We start from the raw sequence: 26532 nt of genomic DNA, 5'->3' as shown, positions 1-26532 counted from the left end.
CCTCCACTCCTTTAGGAAGTCTTTCCACAGGATTTTGAAAGGTGTTTGTTAGAATTTGTGCCCATTGGTAAGGTCAGTACTGGATGAGAAGACCTGGCTCACATGTTGGGCCTCATGTTGGGCACCAAAAAAAAAGGACCTGATTCACAATCCGCTTTCCAATTTATCACAAATGTGTTTAGTAGGGTTGAGGTCAGGGCTCTGTGCAGGACACTCGAGTTCATGCACACCAAACTGGTCACACCTTATATTATGTGTTCACTAGGGATGAGGTCAGGGCTCGGTGCAGGACACTTGAGTTCCTCCACACCAAACTGATCACACCTTATATTATGTGTTCAGTAGGGATGAGGTCAGGGCTCTGTGTAGGACACTTGAGTTACTCCACACCAAACTGGTCACCCCTTATGTGTTCAGTAGGGATGAGGTCAGAGTTCTGTGCAGGAGACTCGAGTTCCTCCACACCAAATTGGTCACACCATGTGTTTATGGAGATGTTGGTTGAAATGACCTGACTCATTCTCATTCATTCCAAAGGTATTAAGTGGGGTTGAGGTCAGGGCTCTGTGTAGGACACTTGAGTTCCTCCACAGCAAACTTGTCAAACCATGTCTTTACAGACCATGTGTGGCTGTGTGCACCTAACCATCACACCTCTATGGGCTTGTACATCATCCCATTCCAAAACCATGGCCTTTAAAATGGAATTGCACCGCACCCATGGCCATTAATATGGAGCTGTTCCCCAAACGTGGTTTTAACATGCTCCACCCTTTTAGGAAGGCTTTTGTGGGAGTTTGTGCCCATTTGTGAGGTCAGTACCGAATGGGAAGACTTGGCTCACATGTTGGGCCCCACGTTGAGCACCACAAAAAAGGCCATGGCTCACAATCAGCATTCCGGTTCATCCCAATGGTTTTCAGTGGGGTAGAAGTCAGGACTCTGTGCAGAACACTCGAGATCCTCCACACCAAACTGGTCACACCATGTCTTTATGGAGATGTTGGTTTTGAAGACCTGTCTCATTCTCATTCATCCAAAAGGTGATCAGTAGGGTTGAGGTTAGGGCTCTAAGCAGGACACTCGAGTTCCTCCACACCAAACTGGTCACACCATGTCTTTATGGAGCTGGTCCAAAATGGTCAACCCATGTCTTTATGGAGCTGGCTTTGTAGACAGGGACACAGTCATGCTCTTGTCACGAGGTTGGAAGAGTATTATAATCTAAAATGTCTGCTGTAGTATTATAAACAGTACCTGTGACTGGAAACACCTGAACTGAAAGGGGGTCCACATACTTTTGGCCATGTAGCAGTTGTGATAGTCAGATATTGTGTATGTTGTATCAGCGATTAGCATCTCTGTATATTGACAATAAAGATGTGTCATGTATATGCATTATCCAGATGCTATTTCCTACTGTACCTGAGCACCTCCTTGTTTTTGTAGATGTTGGGAGCACAGTACACAGACCCCAGCCTCTTCCCCCCTCTTCCATGCACCAAGGGGGTCTATCAGCTGCAACCGCAGACACTGGCACAGCATACGGAGCCAGGCACAGCTTCTCCTCTTACTCCGACAGCTTCATGAACCCTGGCGGACCAACCAACCACATGAATCAGGTCAGCAACGGCCTCTCCCCCCAGGTAGGCAGCACTGGCACTTCATCCTTCACACGTTATAACTGGTCCATAGGCCAATGTTTGATTTGTAAGAAATTATAATATTCTATTTTATTGGTTGTCAAAGTGGAACTAAACCCATCGATTAAACAGTTTCAAGAAACAGTTGCATTCCTGGCACGTCCCCCAACCTTGGTTGTGCTCTCAACCAAACTGTCAAACCATTCAGTGGCTAGTGTCATAACTGATCACATGTGCAGCACCATGGCTGTTGAAGATCAAACAGGAGCCAAGATGGCGGCTTCCTTGGATGAAAACGATAGAAGGGTTTAGTTCTGCTTTAAATATCATAGTAATGGCTATTGGATAAAGCTAACTTTGATTTGATTAAAGAAGAATTCCAGACATGATATATTTTTTTACATGTATATACCATACCTGGCCCGGTCCCCTCAAAGCTGGAAATCACTGAAGTAGACATCTCACCAATACTTCATTGATATTCACTTGCTTTTGGATCCCATGATGAGCGGCCAGCCTGATGCACTGTAAATACTGGAGGTCGGCCATTCGATGCAGGCACCATTTAGAGGATGCTTTGCATTTATTTGAAGGAATGCAAAGTGTTCCCTGATTGGACAGGGTGGGAGTGTGCGATGTCACCCCGCCAACCTCTCTACCTTGTCCAGTCAGAGAATGCTTTGCATGCATTCAGGAAATGTAAAGCATTCTCTGAATGGCACCTACGCCAAGCGGCCAACCACCTGTATTCACAATGCACCAGGCCGGCCACGCAACACGAGACCACGAAAGCAAGTTGAGTTCACTGGAGTAGCAGTATAGTAGCGGTGTAGTAGCAGTTTCTATACAGTGATATTCAGCTTCCAGGGGCATCAGCCCGGTATGGTACATAGAGTACATAGCTACATTGGTCCAAGCGCTGGGTATTACAGGCTCAAGTGTCATTCAGTATTTAGGAATGTCAGCAGGACACCAGACTCTTGCACAACCCAATCTGTTTACAGTGGTTTTACAAAGACGTATAGAGATCAAAGAGAACTGATTATCATTGGGTTTATGCAAGATTCCAAACATGCTGATAACATGCACTGGCTTCCAGCTCCTAGGTGGCCAACATGAAGTTGTCCATGTTTCTCTTAACTGCAGGACTTATGTTATGTGATACTGCTATGAACATTTAGGAGACAACAGACTCAATATACTAAGCCAGCCTTCCTCAACCAGGGTTCTTCAACAGGTTTCTAGAGGTTCTTTGAGCAGTTTCTGCCTCTCAGAAGAGTAACCATTGACCCCAATGATCTTTTTAGCTACTTGTAAGGGGGAGATCTTCCCAATGACCACCAATGTAAGGAGCATTCTTCTAAGTGGCCATTACACTAATGTACCGTGAACTTTTGATATAGAAATTATTATTTCCTGAGCCTGGAAACTTATTTCAATGGTTCCTCCATGCTAAACAAGGTTGAGAAAGGCTGGTCTAAGCTATAACACTCTGTACAGGCTGTAACGTCAATCTCTTGTATCTATTGAACAACAAAATTCAATAAAAATACCAACATTCAAATTTTCAGTAGCCTATAGGACTGTGAACTGCAATATCATTTTTGGGGTGTTTAGTTATCCTTTAAAAACTAAATGAGGAAAGACGGATGTATTCAACCAAAAAAACGGCATCTTGACTTGTCTGCTCCGAGGACTTGCCTCCTTCTCTGCTGCAGGGAGACGAATGGGACTTTTTTTTTTTTCCTTATTTTTCTGGCTGTGATATCCAATATCTCGTTAACATGATCTAGAATGACATGCCTTTAATCTAGTGTTGTTAATTGCCAGCACTGCGTGGGATCAGATCGGCCACACGGGAGGGATGGGGGGGTTAAATCTTACCATTCAACGTCAGGATTTTTCTCCTTCGGCTGCACAAGAGACCAGGACACGAGTCTCCGGGATCTGTGTGCAACGCAGGATCAATTGGGAGATGTAGTCCTGTTAACATAAAGACAATCATTACCGATAATGGTCTATAGGTCCTCCCCAAACCCAAAACCAATAACTATACACCAACCAGCCATAACTTTAGGAGCACCCACCTAATCTTGTGTAGGTCTCCCTCTCCTGACCCATCCAGGCATGGACTCCCCTAGACCTCTGAAGGTAGGCTGTGGTATCTGGCACCAAGCTGTCAGTAGCAGATCCTTTAAGTCCTGTAAGTTTGGAGGTGAGGCCTCCATGGATCGGACTTGTTTTTCCAGCACATCCCACAGGTGCTCGATTGGATTGAGATCTGGGGAAACTGGAGGCCTCATTGTCGTTGTTGTGTTCCTCAAACCATTCTTGGGCTCACCAGACCAGGCCACCTTCTTCCATTGCTCCATGTTCCAGTTCTGATCTTCACATGTTTATTGGAGGGGTTTTTGGCTGTGGACACGGGTCAGCATGGGCCCCCTGACCGGTCTGTGGCTACACAGCCCCATACACAACAAACTGCAAATCACATGCTCGTCCTACACTGCACTTTTTATATGGGTTGTGTACAAGGGTGACTGGGGTGCTTTAAAATATATTATTTAATTATTTTTATTTATATTTTTTTATATCTTTTTTTTTAACTTTATTGGTGTCACAGCGGACTAACAAGCCACCTATATGATAGCATGGCCAGCAGTGCTGGGACAAGGTCATCCAGCATCCAGTGCAAGAATGCCAAACTGCACCCCTAATTCCTTTAGGGTTAGGGCACCCCCCCATCCCTGCAATAAACCATTGCACCCAAGGAAGCCACCCCCTCCTGCCCACCCCTTGTCCCGGCCCTGATGGCCAGGTCCTCTTTATGAAGACATCAGGGGTCTGTTAGACCCCAACAAAGAGAGGGCGCACTGACGTAGAACATTACCATACTACAGTTTATAAAGATAAAGATAACTAGTGATAGACTCACAACTGCATAACATGTTTAGGCGTTATCGCAAGTTGCAAATGTGACCGCCTCCAGGTCCACAATGCTCAACTAATGGCATGGAAAGACCTCAAAGCGTCCAAAATGCCTTACGCATTTCGAGGGTCAAGCTTTCTTCCTCAAAGCCAAAAGTGTGGATAATTGAACACCAGCTTTTATATCTGAAGACCCCCCTATTAGATCTATTAGGCCCCTCCCCATGTCTTTCTTGCACTCCAATGCAGCTATTCAAGCACAGATTGTGCTTGAATAGCTGCTTCCTCAGTTACACTAGCTGAGGAAGTTCGTTCTGCTTTACCGGGGAAGCCATTTGTCTGGAAGCAACAGAAGAGCCCCAGAACCGCCGGCTTTGAGAGCCCCATAGAAGCCAGCTCTAGAGTCGCCCAATCAATTTTATCGGAAAGCCCTTCGCTGACTCCTAATGTAATATAGTTATCGGATATAATCAGTGAATTGGATAATAACTATTAGTTCTATAGTTGTACCGTATCTTACAAAAGTAAGTACACCCCTCACTCACATTTGTGTAAATCTTTTCTTCTATCTTTTCATGTGACAACACTGAAGAAATGACACTTGTCTACAATGTAAAGTAGTGAGTGTACAGCTTGTATAACAGTGTAAATTTACTGTCCCCTCAAAATAACTCAACACACGGCCATTAATGTCTAAACCGCTGGCAACAAAAGTCAGTACACCCCTAAGTGAAAATGTCCAAATTGAGCCCAAAGTGTCAATATTTTGTGTGGCTGCCATTATTTTCCAGCACTGCCTTAACCCTCTTGGGCATGGAGGTCACCAGAGCTTCACAGGTTGTCACTGGAGTCCTCTTCCCCTCCTCCATGATGACATCACGAAGCTGGTGGATGTTAGAGACCTTGCGCTCCTCCACCTTCCGTTTGAGGATGTCCCACAGATGATCAATAGGGTTTAGGTCTGGAGACATGCTTGGCGAGTCCATCACCTTTACCCTCAGCTTCTTTAGCAAGGCAGTGGTGGTCTTGGAGGTGTGTTTGGGGTGGTTATCATGTTGGAATACTGCCCTGCGGCCCAGTCTCTGAAGGGAGGGGATCATGCTCTGCTTCAGTATATCACAGTACATGTTGGCATTCATGGTTCCCTCAATGATCTGTAGCCCCCCAGTGCCGGCAGCACTCATGCAGCCCCAGGCCATGACACTCCCACCACCATGCTTGACTGTAGACAAGACACACTTGTCTTTGTCCTCCTCACCTGGTTGCCCCCACACACGCTTGTCACCATCTGAACCAAATACGTTTATCTTGGTCTCATCAGACCACAGGACATGGTTCCAGTAATCCGTGTCCTTAGTCTGCTTGTCTTCAGCAAACTGTTTGCGGGCTTTCTTGTGCATCATCTTTAGAAGAGGCTTCCTTCTGGGATGACAGCCATGCAGACCAATTTGATGCAGTGTGCGGCGTATGGTCTGAGCACTGACTGGCTGACCCCCCACCCCTACAACCTCTGCAGCAATGCTGGCAGCACTCATACGTCTATTTCCCAAAGACAACCTCTGGATATGACGCTGAGCACGTGACCTCAACTTCTTTGGTGGACCATGGCGAGGCCTGTTCTGAGTGAACCTGTCCTGTTATACCGCTGTATGGTCTTGGCCACCATGCTGCAGCTCAGTTTCAGGGTCTTGGCAATCTTCTTATAGCCTAGGCCATCTTTATGTAGAGCAACAATTCTTTTTTTCAGATCCTCAGAGAGTTCTTTGCCATGAGGTGCCATGTTAAACTTCCAGTGACCAGTATGAGAGAGTGAGAGCGATAACACCAAATTTAACACACCTGTTCCCCATTCACACCTGAGACCTTGTAACACTAACGAGTCACATGACACCGGGGAGGAAAAATGGCTAATTGGGCCCAATTTGGACATTTTCACTTAGGGGTATACTGACTTTTGTTGCCAGTGGTTTAGACATTAATGGCTGTGTGTGTGAGGGGTGTACTTACTTTTGTGAGATACTGCAAATAGGAGAAGGTTGGGGCCCCCCCGGGAATTGTAGGAAAGCGTCCCCATAGGATTGTGACCCTGTAACCTTCTTTAATTTCAGTTACGGGGTGTCAATTTTATGGGGCCACTGTCCTATTCTTCCCGGGGGGGGGGGCCCCAACCTTCTCCTCTGAATTCTTTACAACTCTGATAATCCCCAATTTCATTTTCCGAAAGGTTTTTTTTTTTTTTTAATGGACGTGCGGCAAACATGCAGATGTGCTCGGGCGGCTCGTTCTGAGGCTGATCCGAGGGAAAACGTCCTAATCTTCCAGCCCTTGTGATGGACGGTATCCCGGCCCCTCGGAGCCGACTTGTCAAAACAGAGAGCTGCCGCGGTGATAAAGGGGGCTTAATCCGCTCATACGTTAAGCCCAAACGTGTCCTGTATATATTCTGACATTCTGTGCAACTCCCACAACCAGATCTTACGTCTGTAGTGCCCGCATTAAACACGAATATAATTGTCATTAAATAGCGGAAAGGGCGTAGTCCGGTAACGGTGGAAAATCTGCATGACTATGTTGGATTTCTTTTTTTAGGTGGGCATTTTTTTGCACGGCGTTTCCTATACGTTACGGCTGCGGCGGTCCCCAGAAATTCCCGGCCGCGTGCTCGGCAGGCCTCACATATCCCTCTTTCTTTCACACCCCTCGCTCTTTTCTCTTCGCAGGCGCTCTGCTTATAATAAGCATTTAAAATGAGGCTTGCTGGGCACGGGAGGGGAACTGCAAGGGATGTTAAATACTACAAAATTAGAAAAAAAAAAAAAAAAAACTGATGCAAATCATTGGTAAAGAGAAAATTATGTGCAATTACCCGGCGATATTGGGCAGCTCGGCCCACCCTCGACCAACAAGATCTCATTAACAAGCAGAAAATAAGATTGAAATGGTGTGTAAAAGAGCTGAAAAATGAATTTCAATGCTGCATTTGTCCACAATTACCCCCTCGTTCACACATATTTTATTGCAATTTTTTTATTCTTCTTAATCTTTCCATCCCTCAAAGCAGATTGGCGACATCCTAGCATTACAGAGGCTGAGGGAGCGAGCATTAAGGATTTTCTCCTCTCTGAAAGTGAGTCCTGCTCCTTGCCGGCTGCTGTGCGAGGATAACAGAGCCGGCTCAGCCGGAGACGATAGGGTGGTGGTGGGGGGGGGGTGTTACTGGGCCTCCGATTGGTCGGAGGGTGATAAGAGTGGAAGGCGATATCTTCTCCTCTGTAATGAAACAGGCCTTACCATACTCGGCCACCACTAAGGCGGGCCGAGGAGTGCAAAGGGTTAAGTCGTTTTCGTTTTTGCCGTGCACCAGTAAGCACATCATCGCCGGCTCCAGTGCCAATATTCATAGCGATTGGGAGCGCACAGATAAGCCTTTCATGGGGTCCATGTCCATCCCACACCTCAATAACTTTGAAAATGTGGAGGCTGCTTTATTGCAGAGTTTTGGCATTGAGATACATATATGTGATTTACCTGCCAAGATTTACATACCTGTGCCATGCAATGTAACCAGAGGACGTCACCGGCACTGCCATTGACAGCCTGCAACATGTTGTGTCCTCCCCATTTCCAGGGTACTCACAGGGCTGACAACGCAGAACACCACCCGTGACATCCTCCCGGTGTCTTCTCTACTCCTCTGTCAGGACCTCTTTTTTCAGCCCCAATCGCCTGAAATATGTTAGGATAGATAACGCATTAGCAGCTAATGTAGAAAAGTAGTCAAGCTAAGTGACTGCAACAGATGATTACCAAAAATTGTTCAGATCATCCAAAGTCAAGTGGATACTTTACTTCCTCTATGACTTCCTCTATACTTTGTCTATACTCCATTTATGACTTCCTCCACTACTTCCTCTATACTCCATCTATGACTTCCTCCACTACTTCCTCTATACTTCCTCTATACTCCATCTATGACTTCCTCCACTACTTCTTCTATACTTCCTCTATACTTCCTCTATTACTTCCTTTATACTTCCTCTGTACTCCATCTACGACTTCCTCCACTACTTCCTCTATACTTCCTCTATACTCCATCTATGACTTCCTCCACTACTTCCTCTACACTTCCTCTATACTCCATCTATGACTTCCTCCACTACTTCCTTTGTACTTCCTCTATACTCCATCTATGACTTCCTCTATTACTTCCTTTATACTTCCTCTATACTCCATCTATGACTTCCTCCACTACTTCCTCTATACTCCATCTATGACTTCCTCTATACTTCATCTATACTCCATCTATGACTTCCTCTATTACTTCCTTTATACTTATTCTAAACTCCATCTATGACTTCCTCTATTACTTCCTTTATACTTCCTCTATACTCCATCTATGACTTCCTCGATGACTTCCTTTATACTTCTTCTATACTCCATCTATGACTTCCTCTATTATTCCTTTATACTTCCTCTATACTCTATCTATGACTTCCTCTATGACTTCCTCTATACTCCATCTATGACTTCCTCTATTACTTCCCCTATACTCCATCTATGACTTCCTCTATTACTTCCTTTATACTTCCTCTATACTCCATCTATGACTTCCTCTATTACTTCTTTTATACTTTCTCTATACTCCATCCATGACTTCCTCTATTACTTCCTTTATACTTCTTCTATACTCCATCTATGACTTCCTCTATTACTTCCTTTATACTTCCTCTATAATCCATCTATGACTTCCTCTATTACTTTCTTTATACTTCTTCTATACTCCATCTATGACTTTCTCTATGACTTCCTCTATTACTTCCTTTATACTTCTTCTATACTCTATCTATGACTTCCTATATTACTTCATTTATACCTCCTCTATACTCCATCTATGACTTCCTCTATTACTTCCTTTATACTTCCTCTATACTCCATCTATGACTTCCTCTATTACTTTCTTCATACTTCTTCTATACTCCATCTTTGACTTCCTCTATTACTTCCTGTATGGCTCTTCTATACTCCATCTATGACTTCCTCCACTACTTCCTCAATCCTTCCTTTATAGCTCCTCTATACTCCCGCTATGACTTCCTATATTATTTTTTCTATACATCCTTTATGGCTCCTCTATACTCCCTCTATGACTGCCTCTGTACTTCCTTTAGGACTTCCTCCATTCTGCCTTTATGACTTCGTCAATACTTTTTCTATACTTCCTTTATGATTTCCTCTCTAACTTTCTCTGTGTTTGCCTCTAAACTTGTTCTATACTCCCTCTATGACTTTCACTATACTTTATAGCTCCTCTATACTCACTCTATGACTTCCTTTATACTTTCTCTATTCTCCCTCTATGACTTCCCCTATACTTCCTTTATGACTTCCCCATACTGCCTTCATGACTTCCTCAATACTTTTTCTATACTTCCTTTGTAGTTCCTCTATAATCCCTCCATTACTTCCTCTATACTTCCTTTATACCTCTTCTATACTTCCTCTATTTCCCTCTATGACTTCCTCCACTACTTCCTCTATACTTCCGTTATTGTTGCTCTATACTCTCTCTATGACTTCCTCTATAGTTCCACTTTACTTCCTCTATGACTTCCTCTATACTTTCTCTTTATTCCCTCTATTACTTTCACTATACTCCCTTTATAGTTCCTCTAGACTTCCTCTATACCCTCTTTATAGTTCCTCTATACTTCCTTGGTACTCCCTTTATAGTTCCTCTATACTTCCTCTATACTCCCTCTATGACTTCCTCCATAACTTCTATACTTTCTTTATGACATTTTCTATAACTTCTTCTATACTTTCTCTATACTGCCTCTATACTTCCACTATGGCTTCCTCTCTACTTTCCTAATATTCCCTCTATGATTTCCTCCATTATTTCCTCTATACTTCCTTTATAGTTCCTCTATATTTTTTATATTCTCCCTCTATGACTTTTTCCATTCTTTCCTCCATACTTCCTTTGTTGTTCCTCTATGACTTAAACAACAACTCCCTCTATGACCTTCTCCATTACTGTCTCTTTACCTCCTTTATAGTTCCCTTATACTTCCTCTATGACTTCCTCTACACTCCCCTTATACTTCCTCTATGACATCCTCTATACTTCCCTTATACTTCCTCTATTACTTCCTCTATACTTCCCTTATACTTCCTCTATTACTTCCTCTATACTTCCCTTATACTTCCTCTATGACTTCCTCTACACTCCCCTTATACTTCCTCTATGACATCCTCTATACTTCCCTTATACTTCCTCTATTACTTCCTCTATACTTCCCTTATACTTCCTCTATTACTTCCTCTATACTTCCCTTATACCTCCTCTATGACATCCTCTACACTTCCCTTATACCTCCTCTATGACATCCTCTATACTTCCCTTATACTTCCTCTATGACATCCTCTATACTTTCCTTATACTTCCTCTATGACTTCCTCTACATGTCCCTTATACTTCCTCTATGACTTCCTCTACACGTCCCTTATACTTCCTCTATGACTTTCTCTACACGTCCCTTATACTTCCTCTATGAAATCCTCTACACTTCCCTTATACTTCCTCTATAACTTTACAACAAAGCAGGACCTAGATTGCTAAAAGTCAGTGTGTGGATGAGAAGTAAGCTTTGTGCATTCAGATATGTATTTATAATTAACTGACATTTATTAATCATGAATCTCGCTGTGTATGCTCCCCGCGGATTTCCAGGCACTTCTGGATTGTAAAAGGTTTAAGCCATAATACTCCAGTGATATGCACTTTATGGCAGTTTTATTAACACTGCAGCAAAGAGAGGTAGAAATGTTGCCCACAGCAACCGTAGCCCCGTGCTGGGGGGGGGGGGGGGGGGTGGGTGCCAGCAGCCTCCTTCTGCTTTCCTGTATTAGTCCTGTGTGATGGCGATACGGTGACTGTGAAGTTCTCTGAACTGATTACGATTGATTCTACATGTATGGAAAATACGTTCTCTGAAACATCTGATGCTTAACTGCAAGTTGAAAACCCGATACCTTATATTCAGAATGGGCTATACATGTATTTTCAGAATGGGCCGCACATGTATTTTCTGAATGGGCTGTACATGTATTTTCAGAATGGGCTGTACATGTACTTTTAGAATGGACCGTACATTTATTTTCAGAATGGGCTGTATATGTATTTTTAGAATGGGCTGTACATGTATTTTCAGAATGGGCTGTACATGTATGTTCAGAATGGGCCGCACATGTATTTTCTGAATGGGCCGTACATGTATTTTCAGAATGGGCCGTACACGTATTTTCAGAATGGACCATACATGTATTTTCAGAATGGGCTGTACATGTATTTTTAGAATGGACAGCACATGTATTTTCAGAATGGGCTGTACATGTAATTTTAGAATGGACCATAAATGTATTTTCAGAATGGACCATACATGTATTTTCAGAATGGGCTGTACATGTATTTTTAGAATGGACAGCACATGTATTTTCAGAATGGGCTGTACATGTAATTTTAGAATGGACCATAAATGTATTTTCAGAATGGACCGTACATGTATTTTTAGAATGGACCATACATGTATTTTTAGAATAGACCGTACATGTATTTTTAGAATAGATCGTACACATATTTTCAGAATGGACCGTACATGTAGGAGGCAGAGAAACAGGAGTACATCGAACTTCCCAGTGAAGAGCTGTGTGTGTGTTGCTGTGGTAGGGGGAGGGGGTCAGCGTGAGATGTTTGAAACAGTGAAGAGCTGTGTGTGTGTTGGGGTTTTCAGCAGGAGACAGAGAAACAGCAGTACATGAGTCTTCCCAGTGAAGATCTGTGCATGTTCTGTGTGTGTGTGTGTGTGTGTGTGTGTGGGGGGGGGGGGGGGTCAGCAGGAGGCAGAGAAACAGCAGGACACAGATCTTCCCAGTGAATAGCTGTGTGTGTGTGTTGCTGTGGTTGGTGGGGGTCAGCAGGAGACAGAGAAACAGCAGTACACGGATCTTCCCAGTGAAGAGCTGCGTGTGTGTGTTGCTGTGGTTGGTGGGGGTCAGCAGGAGACAGAGAAACAGCAGTACACGGATCTTCCCAGTGAAGAGCTGTGTGTATATGGTGTAGGCAGGAGGCAGAGAGACAGCAGTACACTGATCTAGCCAGTGAAGAGCTGTGCAGGGGGGGAGGGATGGGTCAGCAGAAAACTGACCACTGGAGTACAGGCAGGCTGTGCTCCCAATGAGACCGCAAAGAAGCAAACTGACTACACTGGGATGGATGAGCTTCCATGCCTAGTGTGGTCAGTGTGAAATAGGAAAGCAGAGGGACTGGCAGGATCACCAGGTATTTTGCACAAATGAATTTATGTAAAGAGAAAAGGATACTTCAGGATACATTTTGATACAAATACACGGTAACACGGACACGTATGAGGAATATGAAATGTAGTTTATTATCTGGCACTCGTCTCCGATGTTTTATTGCCGGTTTCCAGCCTCAGCACTCACATGGCAATGAAGAATCCAGCGTCCCGGGCAGTGAGGAGCCACCTGCTGCCGTCACTCAGGGTATTAGGAGAATTCCTTCACACATGAGAAAACAGAAAAGCTTTCTCTTCGGAGGCCGGGATGGGATTTTTTTCATCCCCAGAGATGGCAGATTCCAGGCTGGTCTTGTCGCTCACCCCTAGAAAGTGCAGACACACAAAACAAGCAATCTTTTCTTTTTTTTTAACTGTTTCCAGGGTCTTCAGTAGAAATATTATCCATTTTTAGTTCCTGCAAACCATGGAGTGTCAGCGGGCGAGCAGCATCGTCACCAGGGGCACACCTGACCTGCATGCGTGGCTACAAACAGAGCTGTCCTAGGGGCCCCTTCACACCGCCGCTTCAGCTTGTATAAGAGCAATGTGGACAGCCACTTTAATCAAGCTGCTAGCAGGCTACAAGAAGGGCTGAAGCCTGCTAGCAGCTTGCCTAAGCACTTCAGTACTATAGGACGTCCATAGGTTGAAATGGTTATACCGGAAGGGTGTCTGCACCTGCAGGCATCATCCTGGTATCAAAATTTGCAGCCGGGGATTTCCTCCAAGGCAGAAGTGATCTTAGTGGCAGTGACGGCCCCGTCCATAAGGGGCGCAGGGGCGCCGCCCCCCGCCCCCCCCCCCCCCCCACTAATTCATGGGCCCGGCCCCTAATCTACATGCAGGGCGCCGGACACATGGATTCCAATGGGGTTTCTTTTTTTCTTTGGAAGCACGTGATTAGAGCCTGAGGCTCTAGGGTTCTCCAGGGGACTCCAAACTTTCGAAACAAAGGGCAAGTTTTACTGTGCTTCAGACTTTAGGGGGGCCGGACTGTGGCCATCAGAAGTACAAAATTATTCCAGCATCAGTGGGAGTAAACAATCCCCCATCATTGGTCTCAGTAGGAGGAATTGCGCCCCATTAATGGCGCTATTGGGAGGAATTTTGCTCCATCATTGGTGTCATTGGGACCCATTGTGGGCATCATTGGGAGGAATTGTGACCCATCATTGGTGTCATTGGGACCTATTGTTGGCATAATTGGGAGGAATTGTCACCCATCATTGGTGTCATTGGGACCCATCATTGGCGTCATTGGGACCCATTGTTGGCATCATTGGGAGGAATTGTCACCCATCATTGGTGTCATTGGGACCCATTGTTGGCATCATTGGGAGGAGCTGTGCCCCATCATTGGTGTCATTGGGACCCATTGTTGGCATTATTGAGAGGAATTGTGACCCATCATTGGTGTCATTGGGACCCATTGTTGGCATCAATAGGAGGAACTGTGCCCCATCATTGGTGTCAATGGGACCCATTGTTGGCATTATTGGGAGGAATTTTGACCCATCATTGGCATCATTGGGACCCATTGTTGGCATCATTGGGAGGAATTGTGACCCATCATTGGTGTCAATGGGACCTATTGCTGGTATCATTGGGAGGAATTGTCACCCATCATTGGTGTCATTGGGACCCATCATTGGCGTCATTGGGACCCATTGTTGGCATCATTGGGAGGAATTGTCACCCATTATTGGTGTCATTGGGACCTATTGTTGGCATTATTGAGAGGAATTGTGACCCATCGTTGGTGTCATTGGGACCCATTGTTGGCATCATTGGGAGGAGCTGTGCCCCATCATTGGTGTCATTGGGACCCATTGTTGGCATTATTGAGAGGAATTGTGACCCATCATTGGTGTCATTGGGACCCATTGTTGGCATCAATAGGAGGAACTGTGCCCCATCATTGGTGTCAATGGGACCCATTGTTGGCATTATTGGGAGGAATTTTGACCCATCATTGGCATCATTGGGACCCATTGTTGGCATCATTGGGAGGAATTGTGACCCATCATTGGTGTCAATGGGACCTATTGCTGGTATCATTGGGAGGAACTGTGCCCCATCGTTGATGTGATTGGTAGGAACTGTGCCCTTCATGGGTGTCAGTGAATAAAATAGTGCCCAAGGGCCGGATAAAAGCAAGCAAAGGGCCACATCTGGCCCCAGGGCCACAATTTGGAGTACACTGGTCTAATTGACTAAAAAAAAGGGTGGACTCGGGGGGCCCTGAACGCACCCAGTTGTGTGACACAATGACCCGATTGGCCAGGGAGTCTTAGGAGAAGAAAGGTCTGATCACCCGGGGGGAAAAGCTCCGGCTCTTCCTTTGGCTGGAGCGAGGAGCAGCAGCTCTACCCCTCGATCCTTGTCATCTCCTAAGGTAAGGCCGCCTTCCCGTCCGTCTCCTGCATGGGGGGGGGGGGTTTATTTGCCACCCCCCCACAAAATATTGAGCACTATCCGCCACTGCCACTCGGCCATACCTGCGGGTGCCTTTCCTGGGCTCTCCCTTCTGATAGCAGAGACCGGCGGCAAGACCCAGAGAGACAAGAACTGGCGTTGTTCTCTGTGACTCTGGAAACTGGAAAGTTTTGAGGATTTAATTTGTGGCTTGGCTACACCCCCGCTCTCACTGGTTCTCCTGTATGGGGTCCAGGGCCAGCAGGGGGCCCAGGCAACAGGGTGAATCGGATGTAGAAGGGATGGTGATTGATGCAGCAGGGGGGCAATTACTGGAACTGATCCCGTGTATGGCTCTCTCTGCAGCAGCTGAAAGCCGGCTTCTTCTCCTCCCCCCCCCCCCCGACTTTCAGCTGCTGCAGAGAGAGCCATACAGGGGATCAGATTTATTTGACCCCCTGCCACACTGATCACCCTCCCTGTGCCCCCCTACCCCCTGCAGTCAGTGGGCCCACTCCATTAGGGGCGCAGGGGCACTGCCCACCCTAACCCATGCGCCCGGCCCCTAATCTATATGCAGGGTGCTTGACGCATGGATGAGGCTCTAATTGGCTTCAAAAAAGGTGGGCATGGAGTCCGTCCACTTGTGTGACAATAGCAAATTAATATTCACTATTGTCTTCCTGCTTCTCCTCCTGGCCAATCAGGAAGCCGCTCCTAGGACCCGATTGGCCGAGTGGAGAAGCGATTGTATTCGGGAGAAGAAGCAGGGGGGGGAAGCCGCCCAGGAGGAGACGCAGGGGGAAGCCACCGAAGCTGCCTGTGACCTGAATGGGGTAAGTGAGGGGCTGGTGGGCGGACAGGCGAGCAAGAAGAGGGGGGGGGGTTGTTGGGCAAGCGACCAAGTGGAGGGGGAGTCGGGTGGTTTGTTTGCTGCCCCCCCCCAAAAAAATGGGGAACCAACCGCCTGCAGTACTGCTAGCTTCCTCTTCTCCTTCCCTGCAGGCACACAATGGGATCCTTCAGGGTGGAGAGTGGGGGAAGGGTCTGGTAAATATGTTATATTTACCAGCCCCTTCTTTTTCTGATTGAACACAATGAGTGATCGATATCAATCTCACTCACAGTGTTCATTCATAACTGAAGCATAATAAACTCTGTTTATTTGGGGTGGGGGGCTGTCAGATAGGTTGTATGGGGCCCTGTGGTTTCTAACAGCAGCGCTGGGGGCATGCAGGGATGCTGATAGAAATCATGAGGCCCTGTACAGCCTACCTGATGGGGCTCCACCCCTGGCCCCACCCCTGGCCCCTCCCCAGACCCCGCCTGATTTTTTTTTTTTTCACCCATGCCGCCAATGCCGTAATGTGCTGCAGACAGTGCCACCCATCCTGCTAATGCCAAAACGCATGTGCTGCCTGCAGAGACAGTGCCACCCATGCTGCCAATGACATTATGCCATTGGTGGCATGGGTGGCACTGTCTCTGCAGCACACTACGGCTTTGGCGGCATGGGTGGCACTGTCTGCAGCACATTATGGCATTGTAAAAAATAAATCTCACTTGTAGACAAACCTGCACTTTGTTGCCCATAACCTGCCCACTTATGGCCCATAACGCATGTGCTACCTGCAGACAGTGCCACCCATGCTCCCAATGCCATAATGTATAGATGCTGGCTGCTGCAGTACTAGTAGATCTTGAACCCCCCCGGGGGTGGGGGGAGGTGGCTGGAGGATTTTGTTTTTAACATTAATTTATTAATTAGCTATCTGTTCAGTTTGCCTGGGCCTCCCTGCTGGCCGGGCCCGGTACAATAGGGCCAGTTGTACTGGCCTATTAGCGGCCCTGGGGGTATGTATTAAAGGGGGGGGGGGGGGGCGGTATGCTACACATAGAAGGCTTTTTACCTAAAAAAAAAAAACCTTGAGCCTTTAGAACAGATTTAATTTGACATTTTTCCACCATCTTCTTCCAGTGAATCTTTCCAGTGTGCGTGTTTTAATTAGCAGTAGTCGACTCACCACCAGAGAATATTTGGTGAAAGTCACATTCACCGCCTGAAAATTGTAACAAATTCTCTGCCCAATCGGTATGTCAGCTAAGCAACAGGACAGATAAATATGTTCTACAATGTTTGATTATTCCGATCCTCCGTTCCATTTATCCCCATTCAGACCCCGCACCGGCCCGGCAGTTCATGGCGCATTCTCGTCACCACCAGCAGAAAAAGTCGTAACGGCGAAGGCCAAGATTTCAGCTATTTAGCTAAGGAGCCAGCGAAAAGTTTTGAGGATCTGAGTCCCCAGAGTGTTGGGCCTATTCATTCCCATTTCCCGTTATCTGTTCCCTTGCGCATCCCCCTGTTCCCTCCCTCCAACCCTATCACTTTCTCTCTCTCCTATTTGATGTGGAGCACAGCCTCTGTGTCGCTTGCTTCTTCTGAACCGAAGGGATCAGTAGCGTCAGCACAGCTCCGCTCTCTCCTTTGATCCATGTCCTGAGGCCGGCTTGACAGCAAAGCAGCATGGAGACAAAATGATTCAGCCAAAGTGATTCCTGACAACTGTCTCCCAGAGATAAGGGAGCCTCTTTCTTCCTGGGATTTTTTTTTTTTTTTTTTTTTTATTTAATACCTCCTCTCCGTTTCCATATGAAGGAGAGTCACTTTAAACTAGAGGCAGCAGCCAAGGCATGTTGTGTGAGGATGATACACTGGAGTTGGTTTTTCTCTAAGCTCACCATCCTCATATCAATCCGAAAACCCTGTAAATAAAAGGCCTATAGGGAGAGGCGTAGGTTCCTTGTATGCTGCCACTTTGTAAAGGTAATAATTATTACAATAATTGTGTGGAGCCGGCCCTCCATGTAAAGGGCCCAGGCCCCCATCAGTTCAACAGGGGGCCAGGTGAGAAAGGGGACTCTTTATATACTTTTGGATAATCCAATGGGCCCTGTCTCCAAGCAATTAATCAAAAGTCCCCCAGGCCCCATCAGTTCAACAGGGGGCCAGGATCATAAAGTGTACTCCTTAAATACCTTTGGGTAATCCAATGGGCCCTGGCTCCCAGCAATTAATCATAAGTCCCCCCGGGCCCCCATCAGTTCAGCAGCAGGGGCCAGGGACTAAGAGGGGGCTACTTAAGTAGAGGAGTAGAGCTCACCAGCCCCATGAATCCGAAACAATGTAAATAAAGGCCTATAGGGAGAGGCGTAGGTTCCTTGTATGCTGCCACTTTGTGAAGGTAATAATTATTACAGGCAGGGCAACCAATAATGGGGTAGAGCCGGCCCTCCTGTAAAGGGCCCAGACCCCATCAGTTCAAGAGGGGGCCAGGTGAGAAAGGGGAACTCTTTATATACCTTTGGGTAATCCAATGGGCCCTGGCTCCAAGCAATTATTTTAAAAGTCCCCCAGGCCCCATCAGTTCAGCAGCTGGGGCCAGGGACTAGGAGGGGGCTACTTAAGTAGAGGAGTAGAGCTCACCAGCCTCATGAATCCGAAACCCTGAAAAATAAAGGCTTATAGGGAGAGGCGTAGGCTCCTTGTATGCTGTCACTTTGTGAAGGTAATAATTATTACAGGCAGGGCCACCAATAATGGGGTAGGTCCTGTAAAGGGCCCAGACCCCATCAGTTCAACAGGGGGCCAGGATCAGAAAGTGTACTCCTTAAATACCTTTGGGTAATCCAAAGGGCCCTGGCTCCCAGCAATTAACCAAAAGTTCCCCAGACCCCATCAGTTCATCAGCAGGGGCCGGGGACTAAGAGGGGATTATTTAAGTAGAGTGGCTCACCAGCCTCATGAATCCGAAACCCCTGTAAAATAAAGGCCTATAGGGAGAGGCTTAGGCTCCTTGTATGCTGCCACTTTGTGAAGGTAATAATTATTACAGGCAGGGCCTGGCCGATAAGGAGGTTATGCTTGCCCCAGCAGGGCACCAGGGGGCAGGGAGGGCACTCTTTAAATACCTTTGGGCGCATACACAGTGATCCCTCGGGCCGTGGCTCCCAGGATTTACCAAAAAGTTCCCCTGGACCCATAAGACCCACAGTAAGGGCCGAGGACAGAGGGCACTCTTTCAATACCTTTGGGTGCATGCACAGTACCCCCATGGGCTGTGGCTTCCAAAAAAATCAACCAAAAGTTCCCCCGGGCCCCATCAATTCAACAGCATGGACTAAGAGTGAGAAAGGACTATTTACTCATTTTTTTAGGCGGAGTAATCCTACGTGCCACGGCTCCCGACAGTAGTTATTATTAAATAAGTAAATAAATAAATAAAAATAAATAAATAATAAAAATTTCATGAATTTTTACTTTTCAACTGCCACTTTGTGAAAGTAATAATTATTACAGGCAGGGCCACCAATCATTGGGTAGAGCCGGTCCTCCTGTTAAGGCCCCGAACCTCATCAGTTCAACAGGGGGCCGGGATCAGAAAGTGTACTCCTTAAATACCTTTGCTTAATACAATGGGCCCCGGCTCCCAGCAATTAACCAAAAGTTCCCCCTCAGTTTAGCAGCAGGGGCCGGGGAGTAAAAGGGGACTATTTAAGTACAGCTGGTTTATCTAAGCTCACCAGTCTCAATTATCCAAACCCCTGTAAGCAAAGGCCTATAGGGAGAGGCATGGGCTCCTTGCACAGTTTGTGAAGGTAATAATTATTACAGGCAGGGCCACCAATAAGGAGGAAGATCCAGCCCTCCTGCACCGGGCCCCGCCAGTTTAGAAGGGGGGAGGAAGGGGACTCATTCAATATCTTTGTGCGCATGCATAGTATTACCATGGGCCATAGCTCCCAACAATCAACCAAACGTTCCCTGGGCTCCATCAGTTCAGCAGCAGGGGCCGGGGACAAAGAGGGGACAATTCACTACATTTTTCAGGTGGAGTAATCCTCTGTGCCGAGGCTCCCGACATTTCAATTCATTTGATTTAATACATTTTCATAAATTTTTTTAAGGAGAGGTCCCTTGTGCACTTCCACTTTGTGAAAGTAGTAATTACTATAGGCAGAGCTGCTGATAAGGGGGTGGAGCCAGTCCTCCTGTAACGGGGCCCAGGCCCCATCAGTTTAGCAGGGGGGCAGAAAGGGGAGTCATTAAATATCTTTGTGCGCAGGCATAGTATTCCTATAGGCCGTGGCTTCCAGCAATCCACTAAAGGTTCCCCGGGGCCCTATCGGTTCAGCAGCTGCCCCCCGGGATTGAAGGCGGACTATTTAAGTAGAGTTGGTTTCTCCAAGCTCATGAATGAGAAACCCCTGTAAGTAAAGGCCTATAGGGAGAGGCATTGGTTCCTCGTACACGGCCACTTGGTGAAGGTAATAATTATTACAGGTAGGGCCGTGAATAACGAGATAGAGCCGGCCCTCCTGTTCAGGGCCCGAGCCCCATCAGTTCAGCAGAGGGGGGCCGAAAGAACACTCATTAAATATCTTTGTGCGCCTGCACAGTAGCCCCCTGGGCTGTGTCTCTCAGCAATCAACCAAAAGTTTTCTGGGCCCCAATCAGGTCGGCAGCAGGGGCCAGGGACAGAGAGGGGACTATTTACTCATTTTTGAGGGGAAGTAATCCTCTGTGCCGAGGCTCCCAACATGCTGGGAGATTACACCTGAATGAATTTTTCTTTAATTGCTGGGACAGGATGCCCTGTCAGGTAGGCCTGAACACATTTCTGTGTATATAATGGGTTCAATCTTTTCTAATGACTCAGACCATCCCCTGTATATTACTGATGTAATAATATAATTACAAGGATAAGTACATTTTATTTTCAAGTAACTGCCACTTAAAAAACACAACAATCTCAGATTCCAATGAACACCGCCCTCCAGTGGCCAAATTGGGATGCAAACGCTTAAAGGCATTGTAGACCTTCCTATCTTGACCCAACTAACCCCCCAACTAACCTCTACCAGAGTGTGATGAGATCCCAGTCAAGGGTGCTGAGACGTTCCTGACACCGGTTTGGCTCCACTGGTTCAGATACTTCCAGAGAAGATGTTACTAGTGGTGTTGATGTTTCCAGGGAGGGAGCCCTGGAACAGAAAAGGCCCTGTGACTTCTATATGAAATATCAACAGCAGGGTTTCTCAACCGGGGGGGGGGGGGGGGGTTTCCATGGAACCCTAGGGTTCCTCCAGAGGTTAATAAAATCTATAAGTTGCGCTTACAAAGTGAGCACCCAAAATAAAAATGACATTAAAGTGAGTGGTGGGCTAACTAGTCTAGACTAAAATAAAGTCACTTAGCGAACAAATGAACATTGGATAAACAAAAAAGAAGAAAGAAAGTCCATGAGCAGTTTGAAAAAAGATCACTGATGGGGGAGGCAAGTCCACTGAGGGGAGCGATTATCCAGGAGTCAGACACCTTCACCGAAGATAGGAGCAGGAGGAGAGATGAAGAGGAATCCCCAGCGGGTCACAATTGATAAGTAAATGCCCTTACCGGAAACGGTGGACCCCCTAAATAGCGAAGTCTAAATCGCAAGCAGATATGGCCCTCTGCGTGGGCTAGGTAGAACTCCTCTTACTTCGTAGCCTCTCGTCCCCCTGATGATCCAAGACGAAAGGGACACTTCCGTTCGGAATTAAAAACAAATGTAGCCCTCAGCATGGGCTAGATGGAACTCCTCTTGCTTCGTAGTCTCACGTCCCCAAGATGATCTGAGGCTAATTTCTGATCAGAACTCACACTCTTTGGCCCGAAGAGCCGCGAGTGTGAAGAAAGAGGCAAAAGAAATGACAATAGTGTGATATCGTAAAAAAAGAACGTTTATTGCTAAGAGTAAAAGACACAAACGCAGAGGGGTTGCCAGGGGTTCCTTGAGCAATGAGCAGTTTCTGCCGCTCAAATAAGTTCTCACTGACACCATGGATCTTTTTAGCTATCTGTAAGGGGGTAATTCTTCCTAATAACCACAAATGTAATGAAATTCTTCCCACAGACCATCACAGTAATGTATCATGAGTTGTAGATATAGTCATTATTAGCAGAGGGTTCCCTGAGACCTGAAAGTTATTTCAAAGGTTCCCCCATGTTGAAAAGGTTGAGAAATATGTGTCCACCAGAAAAGTCCCAAGGACTTACAAAGTTGTTTTTTTCACTGTGTACTGTTCTGGTGGGTTCAGTTGTCCAAGTAGCATGAGTTTTTCATTCCTGAGGTTAACTGCCTAAAGACGGCTTGTTCAACTACTCATTAAACACCAGGAGTACAATATATGCTAACAGCAAGGTGTCTCCATGTGAACCAGATTTAGAAAACTAGAGCTGTCGTTCCAGGCTCCCACACCTCGATCCCACCCGGTGACTCGCACTGAAGGGTGCTGGCTGGGAAAAGCTTATCCCGGCTTAGTACCCTGGATCCAGCAAGAAAAATAGCCCAACTGCTGCACACCAGCAAACCTGACTCAGCCCAGCTCCGTCCAGGCCATGCCCATGATGGGTTTATTCCTCCGCCCCCTTTGGGCCTAATCGTGGAGGTGTCAGGGCTGTGCTCAGCCCTTCCTTCTGTGAGCTGGCCACTCAGCTGTCGGCTAATTGCCAGCTCCTATCTCTCAACCAGTCAACCACTATAAGGATAACTGCTTTGCCCTGGGAGTTGGGTAACTCCACAATGAAATCCATAGACAGGTGGGTCCAGGGCCTCGCACCATTGGGTATGGGTTGTAGGAGGCCCACTGGAAGAGACTGCGGGTGATACGCAGAGGAAAAAGCAAGCTGAATTCCCAACTGTGCACAAAAGGCTCGCCAGAACCGCTTAGGTTTCCGTTGGTTATTGGTTATCCTTGGTTACAGAGGCACAACCCCTCTTTTGATTGGCTCCGTGCTGAGGTTCTCTCCACAGGTACTCAGCTGTTGAGAGATGGGAGCTGGCAATTAGCCGACAGCTGAGCGGCCAGCTCAGAGAAGGAAGGGCTGAGCCCAGTCCTGACAGGAGGTCCATGATTAAGGCCCCATGAGCAGAACGAAATGCGTCGGAAGCGTGGCCTGGATGGAGCTGGGCTGAAACTTCTTTTCCTAAGTGATTGTCGAGTTTGTTGGTGTGCGGCATTTGAGCAATTTTTCTTGCTGAAACGAGTGTCTCCATATTTAAAGGCAGATAAGAAAAAGCACTGCTCTAATGCATATACTTCACCAACCGGCTTCAATAACTGCTACTAGGTGCAGGCCCACTAAAGGTTCCTTGGCTCAACTGTCCAACTCAGAATGTAGGAATGTAGGATAAGACAGATAACAAAAAGCACTGCAGTAATGCCTCTGTATATTTCACTGGCTCCAATAACTGCTACCAGGTGCAGGTCCACCACAAGAGCTTGTTTGGCTCGATTGTCCAACTCAGAGATTATTATACAATTGTAACCGCACTCTGTTGATGTGAACCAGTAGTAAGAGTTTGTAAGCTGGCTTCAGCTCAATCTCCTCCCATCAGACATGCCCTTTTAATGCATTTCACCCAAACAGGGCTTAATCATAGAGGCCAGTGTCTCCATATGTTGTATTCCTAGTCTACAGAAAGCAGTTAAACAAGAAATCTGAAAGTAGCCAACTATAAGGATGAAAAATCCATGGTGTGATGCTACTGGGACAACTGAACCTACCAGAACAGCATGTAAGAAGGGGTTAGTACCCCTTTATGGGAAACTCCACCCTTGGGTTTGTATTATGGGTTTGTCTAGTAGTTTATCCCTTACCTGGGTCAGAAGAGCTAGAACGAGAGGTTGATGGGAAGAGATAGCCTGCAGAACATCACTATGTTGGTTATAGTCCTAGTGTAGACAGAGTACACCCGTCGGGATAGGCCCTATTGGCCAACCTATCTAAGGGAACCTACAGCTTAGGAAAGTGGTAGTGCTGGTCGGCATCCTTGTGTTGCAAATTAGTTTGGACTGTACAGAAACATTATCCTTGGGTTGAAAGAGGGATAGGTGAACTTGTGTAATGGGGCAAACTATGCACTCTGTTCATGTTACTGTAAAAGGTTGAAAAGGCTAACTGTGTAGACCACTAGTCTCCAAACTGCAGCCCAAAGGGCCAGATGTAGCCCTTTGCTTGCTTCAATCTGGCCCTTGGGGCACTATTGTCATCCACTGATACCAACAATGGGACATAATTCCCCCACTGACACCAATGAAGGGGCAGAATTCCTCCCAATGACACCAACAATGGGGCACGATTTCTCCCAATGACACCAACAATTGCACCCAATAACACCAATGGTGGGGTGAAATTCCTCCCATTGACACCAATGATGGGGCACAATTCCTCCCAATGACACCCACGATGGGGCACAATTCCTCCCACTAACTCCAACAATGGGGTACTGTTCCTCCCACGAACATCAACTTTGGGGTGCTATTCCTCCCACTGACACAAAAGATGGGGCATCGTTTATTCCCACGGATGTCAGGACTTTTTCTACTTCCAATGGCCACAGTCCGGCACCCCCTTAAATCTGAAGGACAGTAAACTGGCCCTTTGTTTAGAAAGTTTCAAGACCCCTGATGAAGATATTTCTTTATTTCTGGAGGTGGGCCTCTGGCCTGGGAACATGTTAGTTAGAAGACGGAATCCCCCATTCTGCAGGTGTATGGTGCCCTATCTCGTTCCTGTTGCAAGAGGAAGATGGGAGGCACCCTTGGCTAACAATCATACTGGGAAAGTCTATATTTTGCATGAATTCTTTCATTTCCTTATATATGGTGGGAACCCGTAATGTCCAAACAAAAAAAAGTCATTGGCGTCTTCTTATGTGCGATGCTTTCAATAATTACACATCCTCAAATAAGGATTCAAGCAAGAGGCTTAAAATTTGACTATACCCCCCGATTACATGTTCTTTGACTGCTTAAATTGGGAAGTATCTCAAACAGGTCTTCAGTCCAATTTAGCCCACACGTCTCTCTGAGTTTACAGGACACTCATTTTACTGAATGAGATGAATGTTTATTAATTGTTAGATTTTTTTCCCATCTATAAAAAGCCAAAAAATTGGAGTCCACCAGTCCAGGATAATGTAAGAAACATCTCCATGCAGACAAGTTGGTGTCCTGAAGCTTTGGAGAGGTGAAGGGTCGTTGTAGTGGAGTGTTTTCACTTAGTTCCAGATGCCAGGGTGACAGGTGGGAGCCAGTGATAAATTCAGCTACCCCGGCCTTGTGTAGGACATAAGAGCCATCCAAGATTCACTGATTTTCCCAAGAACTAAATACACCCGAATGCAATATTAAGCCTTCAGACTCTCACAGATTGTGGATTTGTAGAGAGAGAGAGACATCATATAGGACAGATACCCTGGGAGCGTCTCTCCTGCACTGGATCATATCTACAGCTTGTAAACTCCACTTCTCATGGGGGGAGGCGTGAGGATTTTAACTACCACATAAATTCATTGCAAGTCCGGGATTACTGGGGATTGCCGTATTCTACACACAAAACTCGAAAGAAAGGTGTCCTTACTGGCATAAGAATAGGGTAAAATAGTCCTGAAATGCATTGGAATCCATTCAACCACCTCCATACTGCCATACTGTAAAAAAAAAAAAAAAATAAGAGAGGTGGGTGTGTTATTTATATTGGACAGCTCAAATCAAAATCACCATGTACAGAGTCAGTCAAAGGGGTTCTTTACCTTGTAATCGTTGTGAATCAATCACAGCCACCACAAGTGTAAACATATAATAGGGGGACCTCTGATGTGAAGGAGGGGAATCTCATGTGATGTGGGAACCTCTAATGTAAAGGGGGAGCTGATGTGATTGGGGAACTTTTCATGTGAAGGTGGGCTGTATGTGATGGGGGACCTCACATGTCATGGGGGGGACATCTAATGTGAAGGGGCTTCTGATGTGATGGAGGACCTCTGATGTGAAGGGGAGCTTCTGATGTGAAGGGGGTTCTCTGATGTGAAGGGGAGCTTCTGATGGGATGGAGGACCTCTGATGTGGGACCGTTAATGTGAAGGGAGGACTCTCATGTGATGGGGAACTTTCATGTATAGGGGGGTTCGATGTGATGGGGGACCTCTCATGTGATGGTAGGACCCCTGATATGAATGAGGGCTTTGGTGTGATAAAGGGACCTTTTTATGTGAAGTGGGGTTCGATGTGATGGGGGAACTCTCACCTGATGTGGGACCTCTGATATGAAGGGGGCTTTGATGTGATGATGGGACCTT

At 46.4% G+C, this 26532-nt stretch overlaps 1 protein-coding gene across 1 annotated transcript in view; it reads left to right on the top strand.

The window, feature by feature from the left end:
- Positions 1–26532, top strand: part of PAX7 (paired box 7) — a 103045-nt gene that overhangs the window by 39960 nt on the left and 36553 nt on the right. The window contains exon 4 of the mRNA XM_073603758.1: positions 1450–1646. Coding sequence (XP_073459859.1) covers positions 1450–1646 — 197 coding nt within the window. The remainder of the gene's footprint in view (positions 1–1449; positions 1647–26532) is intronic.

This window comes from Aquarana catesbeiana, linkage group LG10 (assembly GCF_042186555.1).
Source record: "Aquarana catesbeiana isolate 2022-GZ linkage group LG10, ASM4218655v1, whole genome shotgun sequence".
NCBI classification, from domain to species: Eukaryota; Metazoa; Chordata; class Amphibia; order Anura; family Ranidae; genus Aquarana; species Aquarana catesbeiana.
This window is presented reverse-complemented; position numbering and strand designations above follow the sequence as displayed.